General features: G+C 40.5%; 1 protein-coding gene across 1 annotated transcript; it reads right to left on the bottom strand.

Moving 5' to 3' along the window:
* Positions 1-7535: 7535 nt before the first annotated feature.
* LOC146462918 (uncharacterized) lies at positions 7536-10554 on the bottom strand. Its single transcript, XM_085085030.1, has 2 exons — positions 9423-10554; positions 7536-8616 (listed from the first exon to the last, which is right to left on the bottom strand). The coding sequence occupies exons 1-2, from the start codon at positions 10035-10037 to the stop codon at positions 7549-7551; spliced, it is 1683 nt and encodes a 560-aa protein (XP_084941156.1). The 5' UTR covers positions 10038-10554; the 3' UTR covers positions 7536-7548.
* Between the last annotated feature and the right edge of the window lie 1592 nt (positions 10555-12146).

A 12146-nucleotide genomic window follows, 5' to 3' on the forward strand; every position in this document is an offset into this window, starting at 1 on the left:
GGTCAAATTGTTTTTCAATTTCAACCGTTGAGAGAAAAGAAGACTTCTCGAGCACTATATTAAATTGTCGTTCGCTCGTTGACGCTGAACATTCTTTAAAATGTGTCTGTATTGCTAAAAGGCGGCCAGCGATTTCTGAGTCCCTAAAAAGGAGAATTGCGCACGCTTGGTAAAACTGACTGAGACCTGCACTCCAGCAATTATGAAATACTTTGTAGAGGTGTCGTTTGAATTTGAACAGGGGGAGTCAAAGTGGAGCTTGCGGGTGCTGTTTTCTTCCAATCCAAAACGAAAAACATCAATATGGCGATGCTCTGTGCCAAGATCCTTTCCGGAAATAGAAAATATTGAAAAGTAAAGCACATGAATCGTATCAAAGGTTTTAATGCTTTCCATTATCATGTATTTTTAATCCAAATGGTTAAAGCCACCCTAAAACAAAATTGTCTTTTATGTCCTGCAAATTGTTTGTGCTGCCGATCCCTAATCATTTTAAGTTTCGCAGTTAATTTGTCCATTCACCTCACAGATTCCCGGAAATATCTTCAATCTTCCGATTCTCGGAAATATCTTCAAATTCCTGGAACACTTTTCCATTCTCCCGAAACATGTCTTTTAGTAGATTAGACCTCCCCCCCCCCCCCCCTCCATCCCCCCCTCCCCGCCGTAATTCAAAGAACTCTTGGAGTAGGGAGCTTGATCTTTTCCCACAAGCCGAATCGGAGTCGCCCTGTAGAAGCAGTTAAACACGAACCCACATTATGTTAGGAACCTTGCCCTGGCCAAACGCGCCAGTCATTTCATTGAGACACTGAGCTGTGAAAATCGCAGAGTCCGTGTGGCAAGATAAAATAGAATATTGACAGACTAAATTTGAAATTCGTATGAGTGTTTGCCTCGGGAATAAAGCTAGAGATTTGCTAATTTGTTTTTGCGGCTCAGTTGCAATACATTTTGTCCCAATATTCCTTAAATAGCTTAGGTTATTTTTCCATGACACGTTTGGCTTTGTTTTTTGAAATAGCGATTTTCTCAACGTTTAATTCCTACTAGCCCACTATCACCACGGTCCGCCATCCTTAATGTGACATTAAAGCGGTGACTGTGTGAGAAAGGTGGGAAAAGCAATCCCTTTTATAGTAAGGTTCCTTGTTTTATTTGATAATTCTATTGTGAAACGCATAAAGCTCGTAATAAACTGATGAAGTTTAGAAATGTGTAACGAAAAGTGTGATTTTTAATACAATCCTGACTCGCCTGATCTTGCTGCAATATTGATACTACTAGATTGTGTGTGAAATCCTATACCGAACACTTATCTGCGTAATACTGACGTAGTGCTGGCACTTGGTGCAACAATGGCTTAGTTAAAACATATTTCGCGTGATTACAACCCTATAACCCTAACCTTATGTGGGTGACTATATGGTACCTTAACATGAATTACTGATAACGGCTGCGTTTGGGAGTGTAATTATCCGAGTAAAATGACCACTCCATTTACTTAACGGTATTGTATATAGAGATGCTTGGGATTTTGCTCCTTTTGATGGAATTATCGACTCTTTTTGGCAAGCCATGATATGAGTTGTTGCATACACAACTCAGCCCCACAGTCGGGATTGCGCGTCTTAGACGTTTGCTTAACTGAATCGAAACAAACAAAAACAAAATAAGCGTCCAAGCCGCTGTTTCGCGTCTCTGGCTAAGTAATTAAGAAAAATAATAATAATCAATTTATATGGCGCTTTTTATATGATTTTCAAAAGCGCTTACAATATAAAAACGAAAAATTTAGTCAAAATCAATAAAATATAAGGCGCCAACTTATCAACCACGAAGTTGTGATGCCTTTAGCTATAAATAACCGAAGCCCAATAAAACAATCCAAGCCACTTTCTGTGGTTTACTTGTTGATCAGACTTCAGTCTAATCATAATAATTCTTGCCAACAGTTGGCTACACTGAACGGTAGGTTTTACGTAGTTAATTTAAATTTTTTTATAATTTCTCTATTAACTTTAAGAGTCTAGTCTAGCGTAATCTGTACGACCGTCTGTACAAAACAGTGCAGCGTTGTATTGACCAGCGTACACGAGAGTGCCGAAAGGTTGGAAACTCAGTTAAAAGATCCTTAAACAGAGACATGCAGCGAGATCATATGTTTAAGTCTGAAAGATTGTTTTCTTGTGATTGTAGATCGTTTTATGTCCATCTTTCTTAGTCCATTTAAAAACATATTTGTGTAAACTAATACAGTTTGATCTGTTTGGAAGCTTGAGCTGAAAATTTAAGTTGCCGAAAGTTTAATTTAGGGGACGTAAACTTAGTCCCCGAGCTATCATGGTTGGCTTTAGTAAAAGTCTAGGCCTTATTTAGTATTATGTTTTAACGACATGTTTACCTCTTCGTAAACGAAAGGCTTTAGCATTTACAGTATCACAAATTTCTGACCTGACATTTTGCCTCACAACACTTTAGATTTTCCTTACTCGGTTTGTCTGTACTCAACTTATTCTGACCGGCTATTATGTGGCGCTTCCATGCCGTGTCGCTTCACTGGGCAAGCGTTAGGTTTGTTTACACTTGATATGGAAACTAGTAATAATCAAGGATTAGTAAGTCGCGTTGGAACCCTGAGTCTGCAATCTTTTCACTGCTACGCATGGCTTTTTTTTTTTTGCGTTAATTACCATGCCACGAACGGTGTATACACCACTCATAGAATTCATACGAAACTACATCCGGGACCTGATTGGCGTTAATTTTCCATATCCTCACCAGTGAGGCTATTGATGACGTTATTTCCCTCTTTTTCACGGTTGTCTGTTCAAACAGTCAGTCAAAAATGCGAGCCATAGATTTGTCTATATAATAAAACGAAAATTACACGGTGGCTTGAAGATGAATTTTATTTTCTCGTGTTAAAAACAATATTACCACTCGAAAATAATAGTCATATCTCCGCGCCAACGTGTAATATCCTCTATGTCTTCACATTGAGTAGACAAAATATAAGAGGTGAAGTGTTAATTTGTAATAAAATATGAGCTATATTTTATGATGAAGAAATATTTTAATATTTGTTATCGATTTGGCTTAGCACATTGCGTGTTTAACTTGTCACATCCAGTCGCGTCTAAGCCAAATGTTTCGCTGTAAAAGACGCCAACCTGTCGACCTTTAAAATGTCTTCAAAGCAGGAATTTCTATTTGTTTTCACAATAGTTGTAAAAAACAAAGCGAAACATCCACGTAATGTTTCGTTCGCCGAGAGCGCTGAAATGCAAATATTAAGAGCGGCTTTCCACAAATATCGACCGAAATCAACTTTTGGTGGCACAAGTCAAAAAATCGATTTCGCTCATATTTTGCTCATAGGTAGGCCCTAGCAAGAAACAAAACGGGCCGTAGTTAGTTTTTTCAAATACGGCTTCCTTACGCGTAAATTTACGAAAAACGATTTTCAGTTCAGTTGAGTTCAAAATCCGCTTCCGGCCGGACGGAATTTTCCTTAACTTTGGTCGGCCGCGTATCAATCCACAGCCAACCACGGATCTTGAAATAACATCTATAGCTTTTCTAGGTCCTCTTCTTCTGTTCCACGGAAAAACAGTCAAAACTTAGGTTACTTTTATGCCCGAAACAGATCTAGAACAACATGCTATAAATGCAAATTTTTAACAACCAAATTTTCGAATTTAAATACCGGCAATTTTACCCATGGGCGATAACTTAGATTATCATAAAATGACTTTCCATGGCTTCACTGTGTACTTATAAATCATAATATCAAAACAAAACTTTGGGTAAATTATTTTAAGTGACCCGCAAGGCCTCGAATTTATCACCTACCTTGTCGAAAATCTGGCATTCGCATTGTAAACAATGGCGTGACATAGCTGGTGACCGCGAACTACGAAAGTCAAAAGAGATTAAAACGTGCATCATTTTGAGACACAAAGATACGGAAACTAAGCTGATACCTTAATGAAAGATCCAACATAAGTTTTGGGCATCTTCTTCATCTATTCCCGCTCGATACAAGCATAATATTAGTGTTCCGACGACGAGTTCGTTTTCAGTATTTCTACTCTCATACCCAGATCGACATTTCCGAACCGACTGAGATCTGGGTACGAGATTTGATCATTTCATGCACGTTTCAACAAGAATTTAGCATCGAATTCTTCATTAACCCACACTGGGGTTATTTCTGTACTCTTGCCCTCTGAATCTAGAGAACCTTGACAAAAAAATCCAGTTCACGAATTAATAAACATTTCTGTTTTTTTTTTTTTTTTTTTTCAATAAACAACTCGCAAGCTACACTGTTGCGTGACAACCAGGAACCGGAAGTGTCACCAAAAAAAGATTTGTATGTTTCAATGTCTTCTTCTTCCATGATGATTTGAAATTGGGAATAAAGACGATTTTAAGTGACTAGTTTTCATAACTAATGTCCTTTTGCTTCCATACTTTCGCATGCAGAATAAATACTCAGAAACGAGCACATTATATTCGAAGTCCAGCAAAGCATAACATCACCATTAAATGTCGTCAAATTTGGTCGGTATGTTAAACAGAACATTGTGTCAACAATTTTAAGTCACGAAGTAGCAATAAGGACGTGCTACCTGGGGCCCGTTTCTCGAAAGTCCCGGTAACTTACCGGGCCCGATAAGTGTCTTTGGTGATAAATGTTTCTCAACAGAAGTCAATTTTGTCAGCTTTGAACTGACTTAACGAAAATACATTTGACTTCTCACACTCAACTGGGAGCCATGCCAAGCCGACTATGCAACCTGACCTTTATTACATCAACAGCACAAATCAATAGCATCACAGCACAAAAAAAGAGTGAATAAACGGCTGATATGAAATTTAGCCTACTGTAGATACAAGTATAACGTAACTACTTGAAACCTTTCACTACTTGAAACCCACAAAAAACTCAAAAAACCATGCAGGGTGGGTGGGCGGGGCAGGTCAGGCAATGGCGGAAGATAACAAAAACAACTGAACCCTGAAACGCCATGTGACCTGAAGACCCCCCGCACACTCAAACCCGTACTCCCAGCCGTGTGTGAGAAAAACGTTTTCCGCTTCTTACGCTCCTTAGCCAGCCGAAAACCACACTTACCAGACCCGGTAAGTTACCCGCACTTTCGAGAAACGGGTCCCTGAGCTTATACAACTTCGCAAGTGGTTTTAAATGGACTTATAAATGGAGGGGCTTATATACGAGGGGGCTTATAACCGGAATAAAATAGCCGTGTCGAAACGAGCAATAGCAGTGTTGATCGAAATACGTTTTTCGTTAGCTCGTTTTTTTTTTATTATAGCTTGAAAACGTCATAATAAATCGAATTCGTTTCAATAAGAACTTATTATCCCGCAATGATTTTTCCATTTTTTTTACAGAAAAAAAGGAAAGCTAAAAGGGGGCTATATCCGCGGGGGGCTTAACGTTATCTAATCATGTTCTAGAAATACAATCTCTGTTTTTGCGTTGCAAAGCGCGCCAAAATCCAATAAAGAAACCCGTTACTTTGAGCAGGTGCATGACCTCACCACCTCGAGAAGCTTGTCGATATACGGTTGCTTTCGCCTTACTGTAATCGGAGAAACTTCAACACCAAGCGAGAGGCAAATGTCTCGCAGAACAGATACACTGAATGTCGCTTTAAGTTTTCCACTAGAAGCTGCAAGATCACAAATGTTATAAGTGTCGTACATCACAGGATGATGAAGGGCAACTTGAGTGGAAACATCGCTACGCATTTCACTCAAAACTTCCTCCTGGTAAGCACTTAACTCTTCTTCTTCCTCTTCTTCAGTTACAATGTCAACATTTCGTTTAGCCGCCACCCTGGAAAAAAAGCTCTGAATTTGCTGGCAAGTCAGAAATTCATTTATGGAAAATAAACGTTTGCCACTGCTGTCTTTAGCAGCTCTCATTTCTTGGGTAACAGTCGCTGGATCAACTTTTCTTCCGGATTTTTGCCCTATGTCAAATTTCTTCAAAAGGTACTCCTTTTGTCTCGGATTAAATCTTGCCTTCCGTACAAACGAACTTCGTAAGGCCCAACCCATACAAGGAGGAGAAACTTGAACTTCAGAGCTTTCCTCTTTTGACTGGTATGTCACATCAGGCAGCTCGGAGATCTTCGAACCCCCTCTCTCAAGTTCCGCGGCATAACTTAACATTGCTCTGTCAAGTAGCGTCTCTTGCTCTAAAACACGTTTGTGTTTACCGCACTGTAAGTGTTGTTCCAAACTGGAATGCCTCTGATATGACATTACGCATCCTTCCTCTGGACATGAAAACATCGCAGTGGTGGCATCCTTACTTTCATCCCCACCGTCATCTTCTCCATCTAGCGAGGACGCTTTTTCCGGGTCTGTAACTTTCTTTGGCTTGACAGGAACAAACTGGTCATAAACGCCGCTTTCTTTTTCTTGATCCTCAATTGGAATGAGTCTTGCCGCAACAGGTTTATCAAACTTGCTCCAAGGCACAAGTTTACCTGGGCCGATGTCAAATGCCTTCCATACCCTGAGCCCATCGCTCTCGTACTGAAAATTGTTCAAATAACTGATGCCATCCCAAGTCACTGTTTTCTTCGGTTGCTGTTCAGGCGTTGATGCCAGAGTGACTACTACACCAGGAACTCCCCCGGATGATTCAATGGCGACCTTCATATGGCCAGCCGTTTCAATATCATGTCCCTCGTTGAGGTAGAGTTGCATGTGACTTTTTATGGTTGCAGCCTTTCTGTCGCATGCCCCCTTCCCCCCTTGAGGATCTGAGAAATCCATTCTTCTCAAGACAAGCCCCGCCTGATCTGCTTGTACCTTGGCGCCCACAATATTCCAACCACAGTGATAACATCCTGCGTTATCTGACCTGTAAAATACAGATTTGAGGCTCGGAATTGCTTTCTTCAGTTTCTCTAGGACATCTCCCATTATGGCAAGAACTGTGCTACTGTCCTGGCTGCAGGACTGAAAAATATGAACAAACGTCATAGTCTCAAGCTGACCAGCTGACGACCTTCTTGTTGCCACTGTGATGTGCCACGGAATGCCACGCTTTGCAAACCAATCGCGTTGACTTTCTCTGTATTTCCGCGGTAAATACTTCATCGCCCAATCCTGTTCCAACATAACAGACTCTTCGTTTAAGTTGTCGATCGTATTTACTCTGGCGTCGTCCTGGTTGACGGAGCGAAGGAGATGAGCCTTCCATGTCACGATGCTATGCTTGGCCTGTTCTGTAGAAAACGTTAACTCGTCAAGCTCTTCTTCTGACGTTGTTACAAGGTTAAGCGCTTCTTCTATTTTGTGAATGCTGTGCTCCAGGCGGTTACAACGATCGCACACTCCATCGTGCGTGTGATCACAGTTTCCTTGGTAGTCGGCGCTCTTAGCATCGCTAAGTGCATACTGTCTGCAGTGGTCTGGGATGGACGACGACTCTGAAACATGGACCTACCAAAACAAAAATGGTTTTGTTAAATATGTTGTACTCGTTAAAAACAAGTTTTAAAAAATTATTTGACGTACCTTGAAGTCGCTTTTCAGGTAACGCTTCGCCAATTTCATTTCCTTCTTTTGCTGGTTCGCCCATGTCATTCCCATTCCAAGGTCTCCTAACTGGTCAGCAACATTTTCAAGGTCTTCAAACGCTTTTGAACCAGAAGCAGTAATGTAATCAAGACCCTGCAGGGATTTTCTAACAGATGCTGAACAGACATCAAGAATTCGCAGCAGAGAGCTTCGACTCAAACAGGTTATGTTTGACTCCCTGCAATACTCTTGATACTGTTGCACAATTCGCTCCGGAACTAAGTTCCGAATAACATTTGGCACCACGAGCACCTCACCAGAGGACAGTGACAACTTTTTCTGCCCAAATGGTAAATCTTGAACGACATACTGGCTAGTTATAAAGGAAATAAAATGATCAACCATCTCAGGAGGAGCGCACATTCTCTTCTGCACTGCTTTTGGTAAAGGAGAGCCTCTGCCATGTATCAACATGTGCTGTTTAGCAATCTTGAAACGATAAGGTGTAAGATTCGGAATATATCGTTGAAGAGACTTGAAACTGATTTTATCAACCATAATTGACAGTATCTGACGGCGTGTCTCCCACTGGGTAGCACTGTTGTAGCATTCTGTTAGTGATTCCAGTAGAGCGCTGTCCACATTTTTCTCGCCATCGGCTTCTGAAGGAAAGCGTTCACTGATTTCCTTTGAGGGGACCAGGGTATGCCATAAATTACCAGAATCTTCACCGGCTATGACCTCCAGTGATGCAGCAACAGTCTCTCCCGCCTTCTTAACATAGTAACGTTTCGTCCTTTCACTGGCTTCGCTCCAAGGGATCTGTAAGGAAGAACGAACTGGACTTATGTCCCTTGAAATCAGGAACCTGTTGAGTGTAGATCTTGACTTGTCAATTGGAGTGCTCTGTTGAAAGGAACCTTGTAGGCTCTCCGAGTCTGATGGCAGATATATGCTCCCGACGATAGGTGTATCGGCGTCAAACTTGTGCAGTGTAAATGGAGTGCTCATTACCTCAACTGAACTTGAACTGGCGCCGGCTTCCTAGAAAACACAGGCGAAAATAGTTCACAGAGACGAAGCAAGCTATTCACCCGTGCTTGGTAAAAGAGGAGGAGAGGAAGACGAGGAGGAGGAGGAAGAGGAGGAGAAGAGTTTAAATGATAATGAGATAGAGATAGTCGCTAGTGAAAATATTGATTATTTAAAGGGGATTATTTTCCAACTTTACTTCTTTTCAGAATAAAAATCTTTGCTGATTGGTACTGGGCAGCTAGAAACTCATTTAATTGAATCCTTTGTTGCATTTTGTTACCCTCCTACATTTTTCTTAAATAAGGTGTGATTTGCGTGTTACGATGAAGTGGTAAAATTCTTCAGCCCAGCGAACACCTCGAGCGCTTTGAATCCAACTCCCCCCTCCTCGTTTCACCTGAACTCCCCCACCCAGTATAATCTCGAATTCTTGAATGCCATAATCAAAAAAAAATTTCCCGAACTTTAGAAAGTTGTTAAACCATATTCTAAGAAGTATGCGACGTCCCGTTTTCCTGGAATGCTCAAGTAATCACAATTAGACATACCCCGAGCCGACAGGGAAAGCCCCCTCCCCGACTTTTTTCGAGGACGACATTTAGACTTCAAAATTTTCTGGGAGAGGATGGTCCTAGACCCCTCTACAAACTCGCGCTAGTTTCCAAATCCTTCCAGTTAAAAATAGGCTCTGCCGTCCCTGGCCGAGCGTTGGTCTTTTTTTTTTTTTTTTTTTTTTCAGTTTTTCCAGTTAGAATCTGAAGTTGCACTTAATATGTCCAGTGATTAAAATTACGTAAAATGAATCGTCTTCTCACCAACATAGTAGTTTGTACCGGAGTGGCAATGCCTTCGCAATAAAAAGTAGCGGTCGGTTCTTTCAGCAGCGTCTGCTCTTCACAAAGTGACTGCAAGATTCCCCTACATGATCTACACGCACCTGTCAATAAAAGCAGCCTGTTTAGACAAACATTTCGATTTATGGAAGAAACGATAATATCAGTAAAACAGAAATACATACCCGAACCCACAGGAAGTAGTAGTCCAGTTTTTCTAAGGATAACCTGTGAGAACATTTTCGTAATTCCTCTTTCGGCTTTTGGAAATTTGCTTCGCACGTTTTTGTGCTTTGATATCGTTTCAGGTACTCGACACCTGTCGGTACCCCGCACCCAACCAAGTCCAAGGCGTGATCTATGCGAAGGACAAATCGTCATCGTCTTGATGTTTTCTGGCATTGAAAACATGGCCGAACGGGCAAGAATAAGCTCAACCTCGTTCCCTATATCTTGAAAACCATAAGATGTCTTATGCTGGTCAATTTGCTTTGTACAGGACAGCAGAGGTACTATCTCTCTGGCCCTTGTTCTGTCTCTGCGATCAAAAGAACATGGCCCACCAACTACCGACTTGAACGAACAGCAAACTTCCATGATCGATGTTTTGTTTACAGTTCCTTACTGTTTCTCTGGTGTAATAATAATTCAATTTATTCATAGGTCCAAAAATGCAATTACGATTTTCACCAATCCGACGTAACGACGTCCAAAAATCTAATTAGTTAATTACGTTCTTCTTCACAGAAAGAATATTTCAGGATCAAAAAGCGCAGCGAAGTAACATTATTCATAACACGAGTATTGGCCACTATCTTGGTTTCATTTAATTTGTTACGACTTTTATCGTTATTACTTTTACCCTTAGAAACGTTCAGAATTCTGTCTTGTGTTTTTTGTTGTTGTCGTTCTGTGTGCGTGTGCTTTCTTTTGCAAATTTAATTCACTTAGTAAATCACGCGGTTTTTGCAAATCTATAATTCACTCATCACGAGCTCGCACTTTTAGATGTATGAAGATTGGAAAACTCTATAGACAATGTTTTTAAAAACGGGGATGGACCCTTACTGTGATTTCTCTTCCCTTTCTTTATCTACAGAGATCTTAAAAAAAAACTCGCTTATGATCAACGGACGAGTAAAACAAACAGTACTTCGCAAGTATATTTCACGCACACGATGCAGTTTAACATAACAGTCGAAACTTTTACTCAGGTTAATGTAGTTCAAATCTGCTGCGTTTTACCTATTTCTAGTTTAATTTATTCATGGCAGTAATAAAGAAAGAGGAAAAGAAATTTTCCAATTATTTGTTTTAACACAATAATATTACGCAACAACGAAATGGACTCCGCATCAGAGCGAACGGATACTCTGAAATTTCCATCTATGAAATGCAGCCGAAATATGTATTGGTCCGTAACGCTACCGAACTTTCGATCCAAAGATTTTTCTACTGCGAATGAAGTAATGTTTCCTTTTAAATGTCGCTTCATTTTTTTCTAAAAAGAAAAACTGTGAACTGTGTGAACCCGTGAACCTGTGAACCTATGAACCCGTGACAGTGTGTCACGCCATCTTTTTTGCGCTTCGATCTCAAGAAAATGCTGATAAATCTGAAGCCTAGCGGGTCATTTATTTTCATTTACCCAGAGCTTTGTCTTTATATTATGATCAATAGGTATACAGTGAAGCCATAGAAAGTCATTATAGGGAAATCTAAGTTATCGCCCATGGGTAAAATTGGCAATGTTTTGGTGCTAAAATGTGGTTGCTGAAAATTTGCATTTATAGCATGCTATTCTTAACCTATTTCGGACGGAAAAGTAACTTAGGTTTTAAATGTTTTTCCGTGAAACAGAAAAAGAAGACCTAATAAAGTAATAAATGTCATTTGAAGGTTAGTAACACTCTGCGGATTAATACGAGAGTCGTCGAAAGTTAAGGAAAATTCCATCCCGCCGGAAGCGGACTTTGAGCTCAACTGAGTCAAAATCGTTTTTCGCATATTTACGCGAAAGGAAACGGTATTTGTAAAAACTAACTACGGCTCAGTTTGTTTCTCACTAGGGACTACCTATAAGCAAAATATGAACGAAATCGATTTTTTGACTTGTGCCACCACTTGGTCGATATTTGTGGAAAGCCGCTCTTAAATAGTGCAGATCTATGCGTCTAAAACTAGTAATAATCACAGATTGAGGAGTGCGTTCGATGATCTCGATGCCACGTTCTCTCCCCTTTGCCCCTGCAAAAATCTGCTGGGGGGGATGCCAGATGCGCCTTCCAAGATCCATTAATTCACGGCAATCAACGTTATCCCATACAATCTCGACTCCAGTCTGTATCATGAGTGCGTTCTTTCTTCGTCGAACGCAAATATCGTTTTAAAAGTGTTGAATTTTATAGAAGAATCTATTATATACGAAGTTAACAGAACTCTTTAACCGAATTTGTATTTCAGTACTTAGTTCACTGACTTTCATCTAACGTAACACGTCTCTCTCCAGCTTAAAGCAGTTAAGGCCCAACACCAAAAAAGTGTCGCTTTTTCAACCAACCAATCAATCAATCAATCAATGAATCAATCAATTTCTAGTGCCCACCGTGCTTCATGAAAACATGAATTAGCAGTGTTTAAAGCCATTACGTTTCCACCAGAGGCACCCACTCTTCTCATTAATTCCGATACAGCTGTGAAGGAAAC

This window comes from Pavona decussata, unplaced genomic scaffold (genome assembly GCF_977016875.1).
Source record: "Pavona decussata unplaced genomic scaffold, jaPavDecu1.1 SCAFFOLD_184, whole genome shotgun sequence".
In the NCBI taxonomy this organism is placed as follows: domain Eukaryota; kingdom Metazoa; phylum Cnidaria; class Anthozoa; order Scleractinia; family Agariciidae; genus Pavona; species Pavona decussata.